This window comes from Tyto alba, unplaced genomic scaffold (genome assembly GCF_018691265.1).
Source record: "Tyto alba isolate M040663 unplaced genomic scaffold, T.alba_DEE_v4.0 Super-Scaffold_14, whole genome shotgun sequence".
Classification (NCBI taxonomy): domain Eukaryota; kingdom Metazoa; phylum Chordata; class Aves; order Strigiformes; family Tytonidae; genus Tyto; species Tyto alba.
Genome location: NW_024881276.1, coordinates 58609461 through 58631774, shown reverse-complemented (window position 1 = coordinate 58631774; position 22314 = coordinate 58609461). Strand labels below are relative to the sequence as shown.

Sequence of the window (22314 nt, the reverse complement as noted above, 5' to 3'; positions counted from 1 at the left end):
TTTTTCGGGAGGTCTGCTCAGGGATGGCAAGTCTCTGGATTTCACATTTGCCCTGCCTGAGGCAGCACAAAGGCCCGGGATTCCAGACCAGGGGTAAGAGTGGCGAGAGAAGGGGTGTCTCTGGGAAGGCCGCGGGGGTCAGGCCTGTGTGGCTGAGGGAGAGGCCCAGCGCGCTGGCAGCTCCGTGCGGCCTCGCGCAGCGCCGCCGTTCCCGCCGCGGGAAACGGCAAGCTCCGCCCCGTCCCGGCGCTGTCGCTCAAGCGCTGTTGCTATGGCAGCGGCGTCGGGCCCCTCCTCCCCCCCCCCGGTTTCCATGGCAGCGGGGCGCCGCGGCCCTTGCAGCCCAGGGCGGCGGCCGCGGCCGGGCCTGATGGAGCTCTCGCAGCGGGGTGGGAAGCGCGGCCTGTGAGGATGGAAGGCGAGGAGCAGGACGGGGAGGAGGACACCCTTCAAGAGGAGGGGAAGGAAGGAGATGAGGAAGAGGAGGCGCTGTGGAAGCAAGAGGAGGAAGAACAGGTGAGGCGGGGGGGCCTCAGCACCCTCTGGCTGCGGTTAGGCCAGCGCTGGCCTTGTACTCTCTCCTTCCCTCCCAGGTGCTGGCCCCGTGTCCCCTGACGGAGGAGGTCCTGAAGGAGGGCCTCTCTCTCCTCAGTAAGACCGGCAATGGCCTGGCCCACGCCTTTGTGAAATTTGAAGCCAAATACAAGTGAGTGTGCAACACCTGTCCCAGGAGAAGACCTCCTCCTCCCTGGGCATCTGTGTGTGGCTACAGCTGTGCCATAAGGGCACTGGTGACTGACCGTGTGGGGCAGAAATGTTTCCAGGCCATGTTCTATGACTGACTGGATTCCAGTCTTCTGTGCTTCAGCACAGTTGGTCCATCCTCAGCCCTGAGCCTGGGGCTGCCTCCACTGTAGCCGGACGCGCAGGTGGGAATGTCAGTGTCGTCCTCAGTTGAGAGGAGCCTGACCCGTTGCTCAGAACTGTGCTGTCCTAGGGGGACCTGAACTGGGTGACTTTCCCACAGTCACTTTGAGAAATATCCATTAAGCATCTCTCTTGTTAACTGCTAACCTTTAAGGCATGCACTTGTAGGTACAGTGCCACAATGGCCTGGGGACAGTTTGGAGCCTCACTCCCATCAGTACACCCAAACAACTGTAGACCTAACAGGCCTCAGCGACACTATGTTTTTCACCAGCCTCACAGGTATCTTGACTGTTTTTTTCCTACTAGGAAAGTCCTTCCACACAATCTTTCGTATTACCACTACTGTCTGACAGACCCATCCCCCCAATTTATCCTCTTTTCTGTTCTGCTTCTGCCCCCTCCTGACAGCTACAGCTTAATGGGAACTTGCCTGTGCCAGGAAAGCAGGTCCACTCCTTAGCAGCCGGCCTGGTTTACAGACTATCCAGGCTGTCCTTATCACCTGCCTTTTTTGTCTTTCTCTCCGGCAAGGCTTCCTAGGAGAGCCAGGAAGTGGGAGAGGAGCTTGCGCTCCCAGTACTGGTGAGGAACAAACTGAAAGCTGGTAGCAGGGGGAAATATGGGATGTTTTATTCACATTCTTCCTCCCACAGGGACTTGACAGACATCAGCCTCCTTGAAAGATTCATTCACCTGCGGTATGTGGATTTGTCAGAGAACAGGCTGAGAGATTTATCTCCACTGAGCAGCCTAACCAACCTGCTTTGGCTGAAGGTGGATGGGAATCTGCTTACCAGTGCCTGCATGCAGGAGCTGCCCTACCTCCAGATCATCAGCTTTGCTCACAACCGCATCAAGGATATGGAGGGCATTACTCACCCCCACTTAGCCAACCTTAGCCTGAAAGGTGATACAGACCACCTCTCCTCATTCTTGTGCACACAGGACACTTTCTTTGGGTGGGATTGATTCTCACGTTGTTTCTTCCTTCTCTGGCACTCAGGAAATAAAATCCAGACAGCGCAGGGTCTGAGTCATGGCCAATTGTTCAGCTTGCAAATCCTGGAGCTGCGAGAAAACAAGCTAGAGAGCACAGCAGGGCTCAATCTTCCCAAGCTCAGGAACCTCTATCTGGTAAGAGGTCAGCCAGCATGGGGAGTGGGACAGAGCAGCTGCAGAGCCTGGCACCTCCAGTCAGTGGGAGGAAGAGAGGTGCTATCCCCTTCAAAGCAGCATCATTTTCATTCTAGCCCCTTCAGTTCAATCTTCTCAGTCTGATAAACGGACAGATTTCAGAGAGCTAAAGAGGCAAAATAATTTTTTTGGGGGTAGCTCCTACACTGTCTGCCCAGGTGGTGTGAAGGGAATAGCCACTGACCAGTAATTTCACTGCAGAGAGCGGGGCAGTTGGCAGCACTCAGTGCGTCAGGTTCTTCCCTCCCAGCCTCCTGCAGGAGAGCAGTATTCTCTTCGGGCAGTGTTAGGAAAGATTATATTCCGTGTGCCCTGAGACCCCCAGAGGTCAGTGGAGAAAGCAAGAGCTTTGGTCTGGATGACAGGGAGGGGTGATGCTTCTTTCTCCTCTCTGATGAGCCTAATCAAATACTGGTTTAAAATCAGCACAATTATATGACACCTTCATCTGCCAAAAAAGAACCTGATTGAACATCACAGTGAAACTAAAATAAGAGAAGCAATTTCCTAATACCATAAACAATTGCTTTAGGGAACATTTACTCCTAAAGATGTAAGTGAAGAAAGTATGTATGACTTAGCCCCACGCATCACACAGTGCCACAGCTTGCGAAGACTGGATAGGTGTCCTGAGTCACTACCTCTTAAAAAGCAATTAAAGATGATAAAGGGTTTGAAAAGCTTTCTTTTCATCAAGACTCCCTGGCAGAAAACACCAGGAAGAATGCCTGCTGAGATTGCCTGCAATTTTCTGGTAGAAAACTGAGATTTCAGGACTAGACATGCTGGAAGAAGGGATGAAGTAGATAAGTCACTAGATACAATACAGAATTTCAAAATAAAACCAGTCACTTTAGTGAATGATTGGAGGGAATCAAACACAGCACCTATATTTAAAGAAGGTTCCTGGCATGATTGAGGAATTTCTGAGCTGCTCATATGAAGTGGGCAAATTTCAAGACATGATTATTAAAACTAGAACAACTGACTCATTTCCCAGGAATCTTTGGGGCTTGAATTTGTCTCTCATGTCTACCTGCTCACTAAAGAACTCTGGAGGGGTATCTCTCCCAGTAGCGCTTTGCTCTCTGTATGAATATTTTGGTATTACTTGAGCCATGGGTAAATGTAGCTGATGCCTCAAGGACACGGTTCAAGACAAAGGGTTCAATTTAAAGGATCTGAACCAAATTTGGTTAATGTGTGACATAGTTGCAGAATAAATTTAGTGTTAAAAATGTTATACCTACTAGCAGGAACACTATGAGCTGGCAGTGCTCCCTGTGGCACTTGCATCAGTTTGAGGATCACTGCTGTCTGTAGGGCTGTGTTGGTTCTTGGTCATTGTGCCGCAGTGTTAACGAAGGCTGGCTAGAGGAGGGCCAGGTATGCAGGAAGGGGAGAGGGAACCATGGGGAACATATTATAGTAGCTTTCCATAAGAAAAGGTGGCATCACATCCATGTGAAGAACTGGTGTCTTAAGGAAAGGTTCACTTAATTAAAGGCATCATATGGGATGTTACTTGATTTAGGGGAAAGAAAAAAAAAAAACAAAAAACCAACAACAGCTGAAAAAAATCTATTCTGCATTGTCCTGTTAGTGGTTGAGGGGCCAAAGCAGTTAAAAGCACTGAAGTAATGAAGAAAGTGAGAGTGATGGGAGGTTACTATTCTTTCATTACCAGTGGTCTGTGAGCTCCCCACCCTGTTTCCCACACTAGCTCCTGATTTCCTCTGAGGTACAATGTACTAATCCTTCCTGACTGTTAAATCTGTTCACGTGACCTTCGCTAAATCTCCAACTTCCCTCTCTTTGTCCTTGTGTTACCCTCTTTACTTGGCCCAGCTGGTCCAGACTCCGCTTCCTTCAATTTCCATTAAAATCTGCCTTTTCTACAAAACATTCTTTCCCTGAGCGACCCAGTCCTGAACTGTTCTAACCCACCAGTTCAGCCTGTGCCCCTTTTATTAGTCTCAGACGTTGGCCACGTCACTGCCTGGGTGCCAACAAGGGACGGAGAGAGCACAACAGCACCTCTCTCCCTGTTTCCCATTCAGGTATTTACGTTCTGAGAGACTGCAGCCCTGAGACACAATTGCAAGTGATGCCCTGCTCGGCTCCAGGCTGGAGAACGTGGCAGGGCTGTTGTAGTTACCAGGGATTTTCCAAACTTGGCTGCACAAGGCGACGAGCAGCCTGGCCTAGCATTGGGGCTGGCCCTGCGGTGGGCCCAGGCTTGGGCCAGAGACCTCGAGTGGTCTTTTCCAGCTGAAATCCTGCTGTGAAACTATTGCTGAAAGTTAGAGCTTCGTATTTCCCTGTCTCATGACTCCCATCACACTGAAGTGAATGAAATTCAATGATGGGGAACTTCCAACTGATAGGGCACGTTCTTCCTGCTGTACAATTGTCAGATTTGTTGCAGGAAGGTTCACCTATGGATGGGTAACAACACTTACACCTGGAAAAGCTCACAGAAGAGTAGACAAGGAGACTTGATGGCAGTAGGTTTCCCCCCACAAGAGAAATAGCTGTCACTGGAAGATCCCTGGACTAGCTGGACTATGTGACTGAGAGGGGCTGGTTATTCATCCGTTAAATACACTTGTTTCAGGCTTGGGTCCATGCCTTCCTCGCCACGCTGTTGCTCTCTGAGGTCTTAGGGGCTCAGATTCAGCACTGTCATGGAAGAGAGTGCTGTGCTGGCTTCACCTGGGGTGGTTTTGTCTCAGTCATCAAGTGATGCTGCAGGAAATACTTTTTCAACAAACTTTTGGTCCTTGAATCTGAACACTTAGAACCCATTTGGGCAAGACCCCGAGCAACCTGATCTGGCTTCAGAGAAGGCTGTGTTGAGTGGTAGGGAGTCTGAAGGGTAGAAAGAGCTTTAAAAAACAGAAATAACTGCTGTTCGCTCTCCTGTGTGTCCCTTTTGTCCTTCTCTCCCTGCCTCCCCGCTGCTCAGGCCCAGAACAGCATTCGGAGCCTTGAAGGCCTCGAAGGGCTAGGGCAGCTGGCAGCTCTGCACCTGCGTGACAACCAGCTTGAGACCCTGGATGGATTCTCTAGTAGCATGAAGTGTCTGCAGTACCTCAATCTACGGTAGGTCCTCCCTGCTCTCTGTTGGGATCAGAGACCCCTTCATCAGGCTGTACTCCCTTTTAGATCTTTGGGATTTTTCTGGTTTCTCTGGAAGTTGAATACCTGATGGGGATGGATTGATGTTCAGCACTTAGCTGTCTAGGAGTATAACAGCCAGGGCCTTTCCTGGGCTTCTCAGAAAAGATCTCCCTCTCCAGTCACTCTCATACCCCACCTCATACATTTAATTCCTTGCCATAACTCTTTGGATCCCTCCTACCGTGTTCTCTGTGTCCCAGACATGACTGCAAGTGCCCTTCTTGGCATTTGCCGTACGGGGCAGTGGCGATATCACACAATTCAGTGGGCTGTTGGAGCACAGAGAAATCCAGAGGAGATGTCCTTTTTGTCCCTCAGTGTGGGGAGCTGCAGACAGATCTGGATCTCAGATCACAGGCCTGTGGTCTGAGGTCTACTGTCCATCATGCTGCTCAGTTTTGCTTTGTCTTGTCAATTTACTGCTCTGAAGGGATCTCACTACTTGCATGTGTCTCTTTCCCCCACTCTGTGCTTCCTCTTCTTCAGGAACAATGGGATCAGTAGCCTTCAGGAGGTTGCAAAACTGCAGGTCCTCCCCATGCTGCAGTCACTGGTGCTGTTGGACAATCCGTGCTCTGATGAACCTAATTACCGGCTGGAGGTCCTGGTCCTGCTGCCGCACCTGCAACGCCTTGACAAGGAATTATTTGAGCAAGATGAACGGGCGGAAGCGAATAAAATCCGTCAGAAAAGGCAGGAAGAAGAAAAGGTGAGAAACAGCACGGTGGGGGGAGGAGAAGGAAGTGGAGGGAAAGAGAGAGGATCAAATATGCTGATCAAACCTCTCCTCCTCCAGATTACATGAGGAGAAGGCTGAGGGAGGTCAGTCCCAAGGGCAGAGTAGCCTGAAACAGAGAGCGGGCTTCACAACCTGATTGTGATGGCCAGCATCACAAGCCCGACTGCCATTCCTGACCCCACTAGCAGAAATGAGCAGTGAAAGGGGGAAAAGAAGTTGGGCATGGAGTCATTTACCTGCTCCCTCTTTCCTTCCTCAGGAAATGGAAGGATCTCTCCAGGGTGATGTGACTGAGTGACCCCTGGTTTTAATACTTGTTCCCTGACCCAGTCAAGATTTGGAGATGCCCTTCCCCACCTGTGGATGGGAAGGTGACAGCTGTATGTACCAGAGCTACCCTCACCTCATTTTGCCCCTGAACAAAAGAGGAAGGCTACCCACCCTGATCCTGGATGCTGCCTTGAGGGACTGCAGTGTTTTTGCAGTCACTGCACTCATATGCTCTAGTCTCAGTATGCCCGAGAGGGGAAAGGGGAAAGGGGAGAGTGATGGGTTCTGTGGTTGGATTTATGGCTCCCAAAAATCCGACAAGATTTTCTGATTCGAATAAAAATAATTAATGAGCCTGGAGTGACTGGAATTGTTTATCCTGCGCACCTACTCCTATTCCCTGGCTCTATCACCCTCATCTGTCTGTGTCTATCCCCTGTCTGTCTGTCTGTCTCTCTCTCTCTCTCTCCATCTTCTACGTGCTGTTTGCAAAGCTTTGCTAAATCCTGACTCATCGCAGCTCTGGGTCACATGCTGCTGTCCCGGCCCTATCAGGGGCGTCTCCATCCTGCTGCCGCCGCCACTGTTGGCTTAGAGGACACATCATCTCCCCTGGAGGTCCTGCATTCCTCCTCAGCTTCGTCCTCTCTCCTTTCCACCAGCACTTCCTCAATCTCTGGTTCACCCCTGCCCCAGGAAGGTAAGTGTTTCCCCACAGCCAGCACCGCCCCCCCCCCCCCCCCCCGCATGCATGTTTCTGCTCCCCACCCTGTGCCCTCCAAACCCCACACGCACTTTGGGGTCCCTGCGGAGAAGGAGCACGGTGAGCGGCATTAACAACTAAACTCCCCTCAGTAATTCCTCCCCCTGCTCCTCCCACCTCTTTCTCCTCACACACACCCCCCCCCCCCCCCAACGCCCCCCTTCTCACTTTTCTTTCATATTTTAATTTCAGGTACTCCCTCCTCCCCTACCCCCAGCAAGCATCCTTTCAGATGTGAACCTAGGGAATTGCAAGGAAGGGGGGCAACTAGCAAGGTGCTCCCAAGGGCATTGCCGGGAGATGCTGCGGGATGGGGGGGTGGTAGTGGGCAGGAGGCGAAGCTCAGTTCGGGCACTGCTGGGGAAAGGACACAGCCTCAGAGCAGCCCCCCCTCCCGCCCCGCCGCCTCCCCCGGTGTTGATATAAACGCAGGTGCTCAGCTGGGTCCCGGGGAGAGGGAGGGAGGAAAGGAGACGTCGTCTTATCTGCACAGCCCCACGCTACACACGGGAAGGGGTGGGGGGGTGGGAAGAGCAGGGGGAGGAGGTGACAGCCAAGCAAGCACTTAGCTGCATCAGCCACGACACTGCAGCAGTGCGGGCTTGCTGGGAGCACTGCCCAGCCCCGGGGGGAATCGCAGCAGCAACACGGGAACGGGTGGCTTGGGGGAAAGGTCTTCACCATGCCGGCCTGCCTGGTGGGGAGGGGAGCTGCTGCAGCATGAACTCCAGTGAGGCAGTGCCCTTGCAACGTGCAGTGCCACAAAGCTGTGCCCACGGGAAGGCACTGCAGCAGAGCCGGTCTCCCAGGGTGTTGTGCCCAGCCTCCAGCCTGGCTCCTCTCTTCTCTTCACCGTGGTCTGTGGGCTCCCGACTACGGCTCCATCCCAATCCCTTATCCTGGCTTATCCGCCTCTGACCTCCTTTCAGGACAGTGCAGCTGATGTCAGGGATTTCAGGGTGGTTCTTTGCGCTGTTCAAAGGAGGGCAAACGCAAGGGAACACGGGGCAGCAATACAAGTGGAGGAAAGGGTTTAAAGGACTGGAGAGGAGAAGGGATCAAGTAAGTGATGCGGTGGGGCAGGCAAAGCTGGATTTGGGTTTGTCACTTGGCTTCCTCAGAGCTGGCCCTAACAGGGGCAGGTGGATGTGGGTAGAGGGATGTGACCACAGGCAACATGACCACATAAGCAGAAAGGCACTGCATCTGGCACGGGTCTTGCTATCAAAGATTATTTTAATGGGGTCCTGTTCCTCTCTCCCCTGCGAGGCTGTCGGGGCATGGCCAGGGCACTGCTGCAAAGGAAGCTTGCAGCTGCACCGGCACAGCTCTGGAGGAAGTTCCTGTGGTGTGTGCCAGATGGCACGAGGAGTGCTTGCCAAAGCGGCTGATGGGGGGATCCCAGCCCAGATGGACATGGTGGAGGGCCCTGCACAGTCTCCAGAGCGCCCTGGCGTCTCTAGCTGAAACTCCCCTCTATGGGAAGCCTTTGCTGAAACTTTAGAGCAACGTTACGTTCTCATGCCCGCGTGATTTCCACCTGCCCCAGGCAATGGGGTTGGGAGCCAACTCCAGCTTCACCCAGCCTGCTTCTCAGCTCCCCTCAGTGCTGTGCTATTTGCAGCACCCCGCCACTGCACAGCTCCCCACCCTGTGCTGGCCCCCTGCGCTGGCCATGCACTTGCACACACCACGGTGTGGTTCTGGCTGGGGCCTCGTGCTTTCCACAGGCCTGACCTCTGCACTGAGCTTTGCAAGGGTCTGGCCCTGCTCAGGGTTGAGTGGGAGCTGCGGGAGGAAAACCTGGCGGGACTGGGTGCGTGAGGTGACATGCACCTCACTGCTCCGCCCTCTCCGGGGGGGATGCAGCTCCCCGGCTTCATATGGCCCCATGGCCAGGAGAATAAGAAGGTGGGATGAGTTATTCTGGACCCCCTAGGGAGCAAACTTCAGCAGGAGAAGCTTTCAAACGGCTGTCCTCACCCACCAGCCTGTTTTCCACTTCGGATTTAACCAGGCGCCTCAAAATGCCAGGTTTCCTCACCCTTCTCACCTGACAGAGCTGCCTCCTGGTCTCGTGTGTCTCCCCATCTCAGGAGCAGAGCGAAGAGTCAGGCGCTGGGCCCAATCCCTCCGTTTGGGCAGGGCCAGGTGCCCCTTCTCTTCAGAGCCCTTTCTCCCGTGCCTGAGGCACTGCAGCCTTCAGCAAGATGGCTCCTCCAGCTGCCGGCCTCCTCCGCAGCCCCATCACCCCGACGCAGCCTGACCCAGCAGCTCACGGTGGTGGTGGGAAGGCCGAGCCAGGCACTCGGGCTGAGGGATTACGGCTGGGGTCTGCGGGAGCTGGGCCGGGGCAGCTCCCCTCACCGCGGGCCGGAGAGGGGCCGAGAGTCACTGCGGGCCCGCCGACACGACACGCTGCCCTGCCTGGCTCTGCCTGGCTCTGCCCTCGGAGCAGCGGCTGCTGGATTCCTGCCCGCTGCCTATGGACACGGCGGCCCCGCCGGGGACCGTCCTCCCCTCCTGGCGAGGGGAAGGGAGGCGCTGGGAGCCGGTGCCCCGTCCTTGGTGCCAGGGGCCGGGGTCACCTCCTGGCTGCGCCAGCTGATCCCTCCCTCTCTGCTGGCCGTGGATGCTGCCTCACCCTCCCCGGCTCTGCCATCCCGGCTCCTATCAGCAGCCATGAAAAGGGGCAGTCCTCAGCCATGGCACAGGGAGAGAGGGAGAGAGAGCTTCCAGTTTGTCATCTGCAGCAACGGAACAGAGTAAATGCGAATAGATGATCAGTCCCTCAGCAAAATGTGGGGAGGTTCCCACAATCTGGGTTTTAATAGCAATTTCTAAATTTCCTTGAGCCAGTAGTTTTAACTCCAGCTCCTAAGGTTGCTCTTCCTCGAGCTTCCTTCTCTCTGTCAGTGTCTCGTCTAGACATTAGATGGGTGAGCACCACATCCTGGGGCCTCTCGGAACTGAATGCGTCCTGGTCCTGTCCTCTCCTCTCTTCTTCACAGACTCACCATGGCAGTCGAAAGGATCCATGCCCGCGAGATCCTGGACTCCCGTGGGAACCCCACCATTGAGGTGGACCTGTACACACAGAAAGGTACGCAGACAAGGATGAGGGAAGGAGGGGAAGTCCTGCCCACCCTGGCAGAGCTGGCGCTGCACAGCAGCCTGGCACGCTCTGCCAAGAGCATGGGGGGTCTTCTCCAGTGAAATCCTGGCAGACAGCAAGCCAGGGGAAGAGGCAGAGACTTGGGTGCTTGTGTATCTGATTTGACCTGTGTGCCTGTTGGTAGCAGGGACAGAAAGTTTAATTAATATAAATACATTTACCTTCTTGTCATATCCCCACAATGCCCTGCTGCAGCTATGTTTGTAGTTCTGGGACACAGTACGAGTTTTTAAACGCATCCATGACCGTGCTCTTGAAGCGGGAGAAGGTTTGTCTCCAAGATCTCTGTGCAGGCACGTACACGCACGTGTGCCTCAACTGGAAGAGCTGCGCCTGCGCTGGGCCCAAAGCTAGGTGCACTGAGGCGTGAGGGGTCAGAGCAGGCATCCAACCAGCCTCTTCCTTCTTCACCAAGGTAGAAACCCAGCCCCGGCCTGAGCGGGAGGAAGCCACTGGCAGCTGTGGGTTGGGATGCCTCTGGAACCAGGAGGAGGGCTGAGGAGCCAGGCTTCCACCCATCATCTGTAGTTCCGTGATCAGTGTGGACCTCTGGGCACCCGAGATCCCGGTTTCTCAGTCTGGAGGCCCTGGGTGCGTTTATTGCTGCCACCCTCCTGCTCCACCTCTGAGAAGACCAGCCAGCCAGCGGGGCCAGCTGTTTGCACGAGCGGTTGCCAGATCCTTTCCCATAAAAGCAGGGCAGAAGCAGGTGCATGAGGGTTCTCCCCCCTTTTCATCCTCTGCTCATCTCACATCTGCGTTTTGCTGTTTCCCAGGCATGTTTCGAGCCGCGGTCCCCAGCGGTGCATCCACTGGTATCTACGAAGCGCTGGAGCTGCGAGACAATGACAAGTCACGTTTCCTTGGAAAAGGTGGGGAGGTGCCTGCTCTGTACCCTTATCCCTGGGGCTGCCCGGGCACGGGGCTCTGCCAGAGGGTACCGCTCATCTGCTGGTGTGATGTGGATCTGTCCCACTGCCCTCACGGAGACCACAGAGGCACAGACCTAGCGTTAAGTGAAAGATCAGGCCTTGATCTTCCCCTGCTGTCTCCCTCTCTCAGTCTCTCTATTGGTCCTCTCCCTCCCTCTTTCCACTCTCCTCTTTGCCTCACCCACTCTCTCTCTCTCTTTTTCTCTGTCTCTTCCCTTCTTTAGGGGTCCTGCAAGCCGTGGATCATATCAACAGCACTGTTGCCCCAGCTCTCGTGGGCTCTGTAAGGATTTCTCTTTGTTCTCCCTTGTCCAATGCTTATTCTGGTCTGTCTCTGTCCCCCGATCTCTGTTTCTGCCTCTTTTCATCTCACTGGGTTAACAGACACAGTGATGCTCTCTGTGAACCTGGGCACACCCCTCCTGCCCTCCGTGCCTGTATGTGTGCGCAGTGATTTTTTTTCTCTGGGTGGAAAGGATGTAACGCTACCTGGTCCACCACAGCATCTGTACCACCTACCTAGTCCCCTCAATGCACCCTGTGGCGCTCTCTCCCTCTTTCCGTGGTGCTCCTCCTCAAGCACTGAACCTCATCCACATGTCTGTGGCCTCACACCCATTTGTCCCACCCAGCGGTCGTGGTGTGATGGGCAATGACCGTACCATACAAGGTCTGGCAGCCCTCCAGCACAGCTTTGCAGAGCAGTGGTGTCACATCTGCAACCTGTCTACACACCTGAAGACCTGGAGCCTGCTCTGAGGCAGCCTGGGGGGTGTGGTCTGGCTGAGAGCCCAGCTCTCTCCACCCCTGAAAAACACCCAGCCTGGTGGAGGGCTGCCGGTGCTGGGCCTAATCCTGCTCTCCACCTCACTCCCCGTGACGGCTCCATCCAGTCTATAGTCGCTTGCTTGTGGTTGAGCACGTACTGTTGTTTCTGCCTGACTTCTGTGTGGCCGCAGCACCACAGAAGCTGCCAAAAGGCTGGGTGAATCTCCAAGGGAGTCCCGTGTCCCCAGCAATGCGTGGCCTTGCCTGGGCTGCAGCTGGTCCCCTCTCCAGCGTGAGTACATCTACGCTGCACGGCAGCAACAACATCACGGTTGCCTAACTTGACTGTATACCAAGGCACTAGTTTCCAGCCTTGTGTGTATATGTATCTGTTCCCCCACAAGCTAAAAGGTACATGTACCCCCAGCTTCTCCATCAGTGCCTCCTTTCTCATGCAGCAGAGCCAACAGCTCTTACTCAGCATCCCCTTCTCAGGAACTGTCTCTTTCTTGCAGGACCTCTCTGTTGTGGATCAAGAGAAGATTGATAACCTGATGCTTGAGATGGACGGCACAGAGAACAAATGTAATTCCTTCTTCTTTTCTGGCTTGGGAAGTAAAGAGCACGGGAGGCTGTGAGGCTGGAGTGGGGGGCACTGTCAGAGCTGTGGTGAGCCCAAGGCTGGGCTGGCAAGGGCACCCGCTGGGCAGGAGGTTGCTGCCTGAGAAGCCTAACTCCTCCTTGGTTTTGCCCACAGCCAAGTTTGGGGCCAATGCTATCCTGGGAGTTTCCCTGGCGGTGTGCAAGGCGGGAGCTGCAGAGAAGGATGTGCCCCTGTACCGGCACATTGCTGACCTGGCCGGCAACTCTGACCTCATCCTTCCTGTGCCAGTAAGATTCCTCCGTCCTTGACATCCACCTTCAGAAACTCCAACAGAAACCTCAAAGGGTGTGTTGGGAGGCAGAGAAGGAAGGGATGTAGGCCTGAAACATCAGCTGAGTGCACTGCACTCGTCAAGGAGGCAAACTAAGCCCTGAGATTTGTCAAGTATGGAAAAGAGGGGCCTGAGGTATGGCAGAGGTTGTGGTGGGAGTTGATTGAGGATCTCACTCTCGGCACAAGAACCAGAGGGCGTCACGCGAACCCTCTGGGGCTCAGTTCAAAACAGTGGCATATGGGTCTTCACACCAGGAGTAGCTGCCCTGGGAAACTACTTCACAAAGGGTGTTGTGGATGCTAAAATTTTCTCAGGAGTCAAGGAGAAAGGTCCTGGAAGCGAGATTGACATAGCATTGCTGATAAACACATACAGACCAACACAGCACAAAATAACACATATGGCTTGGGAGATGTCTGAGAGGGAAACAGGCGGGAAGGTCCTCTCCGGCCGTTTGCTTGGAGCCACTATTGAAAGGAAGACCCCGGGCTTATGTGCCTTATGTGCCTGATGTGTTGTGTTACTCTGTGGGACGTGGCATGAGTGGGCATGGTGACTCATCTGAGGGCCTCCTTGAGGTGGTACCAAGAACGGTTCCTTCAGCTCTGATTCTCTTGTGGAACTCTTCCAGGCTTTCAACGTGATCAATGGAGGTTCCCATGCAGGCAACAAACTGGCCATGCAGGAGTTCATGATCCTGCCTGTGGGAGCTGAAAGCTTCCGCGACGCCATGCGCATTGGGGCTGAAGTCTATCACAACCTCAAGAGTGTCATCAAGGAGAAGTACGGCAAAGATGCTACCAATGTGGGTGATGAGGGAGGCTTTGCCCCCAACATCCTGGAAAATAGCGAAGGTGAGAGCGCCGCAGAGGTGGGCTTACCCCTGCCTGCAGTGCTGTGGCTTCCTATACCCAGCTCACAGCATTCCCCAAAGATTGGTTCAAAACAGGATGCCTCAATGTCATTGACCTTCTGTGTTAGGAAATGGTTTCTAAGCTCCTTCTCCTTGAGGGGGGCCTTGATCTGTCACAGATTCTCCATACAAACCTTTCACGCATGTGCACACTTTTCCAAGGCCTTCCCCCAACTTGTCTTTGAGCTGTGGGACTGTATTTTAATTCCGCCTTGTCCCTTTGGACATGGCCTCCACAACTCGCTGGCATGTTTCTGTTTGCACTCTGGGCTCCCTTTTACCTCTCCCATCAAACTGTCAGGTTCCCAGTGCCTCTCAGGACCCTCCCAGGGGAGGTTCCCACTGAAAGGCAGAGCTCACTGCACGGGCTGACTCTCCTGACTGCAACTCTCCTCCCAGCTCTGGAGCTCCTCAAGGAAGCTATCGACAAGGCGGGCTACACAGACAAGATTGTCATTGGTATGGATGTGGCAGCCTCTGAGTTCTACCGTGACGGCAAATATGACCTGGACTTCAAGTCCCCAGATGACCCAAGCCGCTACATTTCTGCAGATGAGCTGGGCGACCTCTACCAAAGCTTTGTACGTGATTATCCAGGTGAGACGCTGCGTCTGGTAGTAGGGAATCAGCACTGGTGTTGCATACTTAATAGGCGCATCCCCTCTTGTGTTTTTGGGGTGGGAAGCGAGGCAGCTTTGACTTGTGTCTCTTTTGTTGTCCCTTCAGTGGTCTCCATTGAGGATCCCTTTGACCAAGATGACTGGGAGGCCTGGTCCAAGTTCACAGCCAATGTGGGGATTCAGATAGTGGGAGACGACCTGACAGTGACAAACCCCAAGCGCATCGAGCGAGCTGTTGAAGAGAAGGCCTGCAACTGCCTCCTGCTCAAAGTCAATCAGATTGGGTCCGTCACGGAGGCCATCCAAGCGTAAGTCCAGCCTGCTGCCCTTGGTGATAAACGATGGCAGGGTGTCACACTGTCCATTGGATGAATAGAATTTTGTCTCTACCAAAGCGTAGGACGCCGAGGGTGGGAAGTGAGGGTGTCTGGATCCCACCCTGTGTAGGTGGCAGTTACAGGAGTGGGAACTACTGACTACGTTTCTCGCTCCCTGCAGCTGCAAGTTGGCCCAGGAGAATGGCTGGGGTGTGATGGTGAGCCACCGATCCGGGGAAACTGAAGATACCTTCATTGCTGATCTGGTTGTAGGACTATGCACTGGGCAGGTGGGTGAGACCTAGGCCACACACAGGCCCTAGAGGAAAGCAAAGGGGTGTGAAGATAGAAACCCCTGACCCACCGTGGGAAACCAGTGCAAGTCGTAAGTGTCTTACAGTGTTTGTTTTGGGGAATGCTTTACAGATAAAGACGGGTGCTCCCTGCAGGTCTGAACGCCTGGCTAAATACAACCAGCTCATGAGGTAAGGGGCTCCAGGGACAGGAACGCAGAGGAGAGAACAGGGGAGTGACTAATTGGGGTGGGAGAAACTGAAAGCCCGAAGGGAGATGGGGCTTGTGGGCAAAATGTTATGAAGACAAGGCACAGAGATGACAGTAGGATCCCAAAGAGATCTCTGGAGCAGACTCCTTCCTTCCTGCTTGGCATGAGGGTGCAGCCCCACAGGCGCAGGAGCTGAGCTCCTCTGGCCCGTGTTGGCTTCCTGCTGACGCACTGCCTCTCAGGCACCACGATGCCTCTGATGCTCCCTCACAGCAAGGGCCTGACGTGTGCTGTCTCTCTCCTGCAGGATTGAGGAAGAGCTTGGCGATGAAGCACGCTTTGCTGGACACAACTTTCGCAACCCAAGTGTTCTTTGAACATTGTTCCCCAGGGCACAGCCATCCTGCTGCTCTTTCCCGCCTCACAGACTCTGAAGCCCCCTTCCCTTCACTGCTCCCTTTTTTGCTCTTTCTCCTACCCTGCCACCCGGTTCCCTTTCACCCCAAACTTCCTCGAGTTCAGATGTCCCCGGCTAGATGTACCCAGGTGAAGGATGAGAGAGAGGCCTACACCCTGTCCCTTGCTTTGGGGTCATAAGCATTTCTGGATCTAGGCATTGTGTGTCTTTCTGTTTTTTTGTGCAGGGCTGCGTCTGAGCCACTCTGTTCACGTGTTAGACTATGGGAGCATGCTGCCCAGCATGTTTCCCTCGTAAGCCGAAGCATGCGCGGTGAACGTAGGTGCATCGGCTGGTGTGTTTGGACAAGTGTCGCACCTGTAGCTGTGTCTGGATGAGTGTCGCCAGTGGCTCGCTCTCCGTTGTGCATGTGTGTAGGTGTTATCTGTACTGGCCTACGACGTCCTTGTGCCCCAGGTGTGTGTTTGTGCTAGGACCTGGTGGGGCCTGAATGTCCCCTCCTTCCACTCTTGAGTGCTGTGCTGTGTTGGGCTGTGCTTGCCAGCAGCTTAGCATTGAAGTGCACTGCTGTCCCTCACTGGGTGTGCGTGCGTGTGTGTGCGCTGTCAGTCTCCGGGTCAGCACATAGTACTGTGGGGCAATATATTAAAACACATCCGTAAACAAACTTATGCTCTCATTTGCTTCTCATGACCTTTTTCTCTCTGCTCCCTTCCCTCTTCCACTCCTTCACCCTCTCCTCCACCCACGTCTGCTTCGCCTTCTGGACAGCCCATGCTCAGCTGAGCAACAGACAAACTACAGATCCCTAAACTCGATTAAAGTGTATTTCACACCTGAGTTGCCTGGCTTGGCCTGATGTTTCTCTCTACTTGCCATTGTTTGGGAAATGGGGACATTTGGCCATCAGAGCAGGAGAGGCTTATGCAGAAAGGTAACCACAAGCAGCAGAGGGGACTGGCAAGAAAAGGCCTAGACACCCCCCACCTCCTTTCACAGCCTTGTCCCACAGCCAGATGGCTCATGGAGGGAAAAGCAGGTAGGAGGGTAGGAACCGCCTCCACCATCGCCACAAAACTGTATCCCATGAAGATCTGCTCTGCAGGGGTTTTAATCATGCCCTCCCCTGATATAAAGACCTCAGGGTGGGCCACAGGGCAACTGCCCACTGGACTCGAGTGATGGTAAACTGGAGTTGCAACTCTTTGGGAGAGAAAAAGTGGATCCTCCTCCCCCCAAAGGGGCTTTCAGAGCAGTGAATGGAGGGGGCTAGGTGGGATGTTGGTCTCTCTCAGCTCCATCTTTTTTCACAGGGACAACACAGCAGCACTTGGGGAAAGTAGCCAAGTGTCCCAGCAGGCCGAGTGCCAGCAAACCCCAGCTCTTGCTCAACAGCGTGATTCTGGACAGACCCCCACAAGGGTGGAGGGCTGAGGGGTGCTACTGTAAAAAACCCAACCCAAGCTCTGACAGAGAATAAACGGTAAAACCACCTTGCCCAGCATTTTCGGCTCACATCAGCAGCCCCCCGCTGTGTACTTGGGCACCCACATGTCCTGCAAATGTCCTGCCCCACTTTATGAAGTTTCCAGACCCTCACTTAAGCCACACCACCTTGTCTTTCCTGATGAGTGAGCACAAGGGTTAAGACCAAGGTTGCTCAGCAAGTCCCAAGCCCCCTCCCTCTGTGTCCTGATGCAGACTTTAAAATCGAAAGACCACACTTTAAAACATTGGCATTTCACGGCTGATTCTTTACTGAGTAGCAAACAAAAGGGAGTAAGTCCAAGAAGTGAAGACAAAGGCTACCACACATACGCTCTGAACAGAGAAGAGGGTGGGAGGGAGCATGTAAGGGTAGAGACAAGGATTGGTTTCTAGTGGATCACTAGTGAATACAGAACAAATCTCTGCAGTCATGAACAGCTTGTGTCCTAGCCGCAGTCCACCCCTGGCCCATGCTCTCTGTTAAGTCCGTCCCTCAGCCTCTCGGAGCAGCAGCATAGCTGCGGGGTAAAACTCCATCCCAAACTCTGCACCTAAAAACCAGTGTTTCAAGCTCCACGCCTCACGGCCCCGGGTGAACAAACCCATGCAGACCCCGGACACGAGGGGAGGCACACGGAGGCCGCTGCCGGCGATGCCGAGGATCGGCGCCGAAGGAAGAGACCCCAGCAGCCGGGCGCCCGGCCCTGAGGAGGCAGCGGGGTACCGGCGCCACCGGCCTGGCCGGGCAGCCCGGCCGCGGGCCGCAGGCGGCTGAGGCCCGGCAGGGCCGGCGGGCGGCCTCCGGCCCCGACGGCGGCAAGGCCGCAGCTGCCTTCTGGGAGCTGTAGTCCGAGCGGCGCTGAGGGAACGCTCCATTTTGCCGTGCCGGAGCTGCCGGGCAGGAGGGGCCGCCGCTAACTCACCCGCCGGGCGTGTGACAGCCCGGGGGGGGGGGGGGGGGGGGACACACACACGACACAAGGGGGGTGCGGTGTCCCCCCCGGTTGATGCGATGCGCGGTTGTCCCCTGCGGCGGACCCCCGCCGTCACGTCTCCTGCAAAAGCGTCTGCGCGCGGCAGCGCTGTTTTGGGGAAGGAAAGTGCATTTTTGGAGCGTGGGTGAGGGACAGGGAGCCTACTGTTTTTCCAGTTGTACACCTAACTGCTGTTTTCCTTTGTTTTAGACGCTGGGATTTTGCAAACAGCATGGGTAAGCAGGGCAGATCTTTTGGAAATAAAGTTTCTTAGCTTTCATATTCCCAAGAGCATCTGCCCTCTTCCCCCCAACCTCACCCCCCTCCCTTTGTCTTTTTTTTTTTTTTTTGTGCAAGGAAGGAAATTAAGCACCCAAGGTAGTCCGTGTTGCCCATTTAAATGCTGCAATGCTGTAACAGCAGAGAACAGGTATGTATGTCCCTACATTGTTGTAAGAATTCGTTAGTGAAGAGTTATCACCAGTGAGGCATTGCCACGTCCCTGTGTCAGAGAAGACGTGTGAAAGCACTGAGTTGATGAGAATACACTGTGCCATAGCAGTGCCTCACCTCGGTACCTTTTCTAAATCAAGAGTTTGTCACTGATAGCACAATGTATATAAGGAATATATGATCCTGGCATGTTTGCTTGGGTCACTGCAAGTATTTATCATTAGTCAATGCATCATAAGATATAAACTGCTTTCCCTTTGTCTCAGTGACAGAGATTTGGTTACAGTTTCTTAGTAATAGAAATGTCCAAACACTTTGCTATTTCCACCCCTGCCGACTCCTCTTGTATAAGCTGATGTTTCCATCAGACTGCTGTGTTATGATGTGCATTCAGTCAGAGTATGAGGAACAGCACAGAGATGAGCTGGAGATGTGACAGTATCTATGAAGGGAAACATTTGTTGGATTGGTTTTCTTTTAACTGTTAAATCATACTCTGTTTAGATGGCATCTTCAGGGCAATGCTGAGCTGTTAAAGGGATAATTTAACAATAGCTGACCCCACTCCCGAAGCCTGGGTGGCCCTGGCTGGGTTCTGGCTTGGAGACTTTCCCTAGGCTACCATTTCGAAATAGGTGCATGTGCCCTTGCAGGAGCTGGAAGAGGTGATGTCACTGAATTAAGCTTATTGTAGAGTGCATAGGGAAGCCTTAACAATGAGCGTCTACTGAATTTCTCTGGTATCTTTTTGTCTCTCTCAAGAACAATGGCATGGTGTTCAACCTCGATAAACCAACATCTCTAACATGGGAGCCTGTCAGAGACACTATTCTGCTGAATAACTGATAAGAGGCCCAAAAATTGGGGTGCTGGGTTATTCCTATAAGGTTCTGGGCACCTTATTTGAATTAAGAGTATTTGCCTCTGTTGCTGTAAGACTGAAAGTGGACAGCTTGGACAGGGTGTCAGGAGGGTATTGTGAAGCTTGCTCTCTGGACAAAGATCAGCTTACTAGAGCGTCGCGTGTCTCACTGTGGAAGCAGCTGTAACTGTGTGCTGCGCCATGTATGGGAGGAGATAAAACACCTCAGTAAATGACGCAGGTGCCACAGGTTTGGATAAGCTGTGTGCATCTTAGGGGTCTCTGCTGGCACAGTGCACATCCTGCTGCGCCTCAGAAATCAGCCATGCAGTTGTGACATACTGGCACATCTAGTGAACAACTGAACTGGGGTGATGGATAAGGTTAAAACCCTTGGCTCCTCACTTCTAGAGGCTGCCAGAGTGGCATATGAATGAACCTCCGCAATTAACACCCCCCTGATCTGCAGGGCAGACCCAGTTAGTTTGATTAAATGATAAATTGAGGCAGCTTATTGTTTCATTACCCGTCACTGAGCCATCTAGGCCATGGGGACAGCCATTGCTGGGAGACTGGTGAGACTGGGCAAGGAGGTTTATAACCTTCTCAGTGCTTCCTTTACTAACAGACACCAGTTTGCAGGTATTGGTGTGAATCTGAGAGAGCAAGCCAGGTAAAGCCATCCTGGGTGACCCGGTCTGGGTTCTGGCTTGGAGAAAGACTTTCCCCAGGCCTAGCACAAACTAGAGGGCTTGCTTGCTTATTCTTTGCATCAAGGAGACTACGATGTGCTGTGTGTCAAGAAGGGAAATGGGACTCTGTGTATTTTCAGAATCACAGTTTCATATTAAGATTGAGATGGGAAGGGATGACTGGACGTCTCCACTCCAAACACCTGCTCACAGCAGGGCTAACCCCAGACCTAGGTCAGGCTGCTCAGGGCCTTGGCCAGGCAGATCCTGAACGTATCTACAAGGGGGAGATTCCCCAGCCTCTCTGGGCACCTGTGCCAGTGCTGAACCACCCTCAGGGAGGAGGTTTCCTCCTTATCTCATCAGAATTTCCCATGTTGAAAATGTGGCTGAAGAGACCTCGAGAAATGGTGTGGCCCATCTCCCTGCTCCAAAGGAGGACCAGCTGCACCCTAGCAAGCTTGGTACCTGCTTGCTGAGCCTCCTAGCTGGCTCACAGACTCCCTGAGTCATTTATCCATCCTGAAAATATACAGCTAATAATCTCCTGATTTGTACAAGGTCTTCAATCTGTTGATTTAAAAGGTGAGATAATTTTATTTTCCATGTTCTGTAGCCAGTCCACCTTGGTCTCTCCTCACGAGCACACATGACCGCTTGTGTTTCTCTTGTCTATTTTCCACTTATGCTAACTGCCCTGAATCAGAGTAGAGTGTGGTTTTACCTGACAGCAATTTGGCTATGAGGATTTCTGAGCAGGGAAGGGGAAGGGGTTTGTTGCCTTTGGGAAGGCTGACAGCACCCATGTTGACCCTTCTCGCAGCCCTCTGGAAGCCTGCTCCTGGTCAGGTCCTCCACAGGTTGTCCTCAGCCAGTCATAGACCCAGAAAAGGTCCTGACCAGCTCTGTGCTTGTCTTCAGTCACTCATCATTTTTCATCCCTCTGCCCAAAAACCTTGGCTACTAGCGGAGATGATGCTTTCTGTCCACAAGTAAGTCCTCAGAAGTCAGGATTACACCAATGCAAATTGTTACCCTGCTCCTCTGGTCCTGCTTTTCTTCTGAATCACCTCTGATGGCTTTTCATAAACTAAGATGGCAGGCTTTACAGGAGACAGGCCACCTTTGGCTGGCTTCTTGAAATAACGCTAAATCTAGTAAGATTTTCATAAGGCGTTGGGGTGTCTGCCTCTTATCTTACAGAAATAATAAATTACACTAAAATCTTGATAATAAATTTATCATTTAAGTAAAATTTTTGAACTCGAGCAGCTAAGCTGGTTATGGGAGATGATGACAGGAAAACCATTGAGGGCTTGACTTTGTGGTTAAATAAACTTGGTGTCACAGGTTTACTGATCCAGAAGAGCGGGGGACTGAAGCAGTATCAACCACTGTTGCTTTCACAGAGGTTTTTCCCCAAATCACAAACCTTAGGGATCTGGATATTTCGTTTAGCATTCAGAAAACAGCGATTTTTACAAGACCCTTCTCCTTCATGAATCATCACTTTGGCCTCTAAGGGTCACACTCATTATGAACTCAGGACGCAAGGCAGTCAACTCCTAAGGTATCAGTTTGAAGCAGCCGTGGCAACTCTAAACACTACTACCTCAACAGCAATAATAATACTATTTATTGTTTTCTGGGGCTCAGCTTGGTGAGGAAACTTTGTGAGGAAAATAATGCTTACCTCCGTGCTTGGGATCAACAGGCTGTTCTCTTCAACATAGCACCCCTGCAAAATAATATTCTGAAATGTTTCAGACTGACCACCCAAAATCAGTGGGCATTTTTACTCCACATGTGGAAACCAGAAACTTCTAGGGAACAATAGCATCTCGGGATTACTGCTGACAGGGTGGAGGCTCTCAACAAGGGTCAAGACAAAGAGGTAGGTTGGGGAGAAGGGTGGATGAAAGAATGAATGAGGGCTGGAGACATGAAGCATGATTATATTGTGCAATAGGGTGCTGCGTGTCAGTGGGGCTGGCTCGGAAATGAGAGGCACCAAGAGCGATGCTGTGTCCAGGATAAACAGGGAGGCCCCGAAATGACACAGTACCCCTGGGTAGAGGGTGTGGGACAAATGCGTTGGGAGACATCAGCTTACGAGGGTGTTGCAGGGACACTGTTATTAATGTCTTTAAAGTGTTCGGATGATTAGAGCTACAGAAAAA

The 22314-nt window shown here is 53.0% G+C and overlaps 2 protein-coding genes across 2 annotated transcripts; both read left to right on the top strand.

Annotated features, from left to right (window-relative positions):
• The first annotated feature begins 294 nt into the window (after positions 1-294).
• Positions 295-6676, top strand: LRRC23 (leucine rich repeat containing 23). Its single transcript, XM_032995682.2, has 7 exons — positions 295-516; positions 594-706; positions 1584-1837; positions 1934-2064; positions 5093-5229; positions 5794-6016; positions 6306-6676. Exons 1-7 carry the CDS (start codon positions 412-414, stop codon positions 6342-6344), a joined length of 1002 nt encoding a protein of 333 aa, XP_032851573.2. The 5' UTR covers positions 295-411; the 3' UTR covers positions 6345-6676.
• A 165-nt stretch (positions 6677-6841) lies between these two features.
• On the top strand, positions 6842-16505 carry ENO2 (enolase 2). The gene is made up of 12 exons (XM_032995681.2): positions 6842-7016; positions 10091-10182; positions 11031-11126; positions 11411-11469; positions 12470-12539; positions 12712-12845; positions 13524-13746; positions 14205-14402; positions 14532-14733; positions 14924-15032; positions 15169-15227; positions 15555-16505. Exons 2-12 carry the CDS (start codon positions 10098-10100, stop codon positions 15622-15624), a joined length of 1305 nt encoding a protein of 434 aa, XP_032851572.1. The 5' UTR covers positions 6842-7016; positions 10091-10097; the 3' UTR covers positions 15625-16505.
• The last annotated feature ends 5809 nt before the right edge of the window (positions 16506-22314 follow it).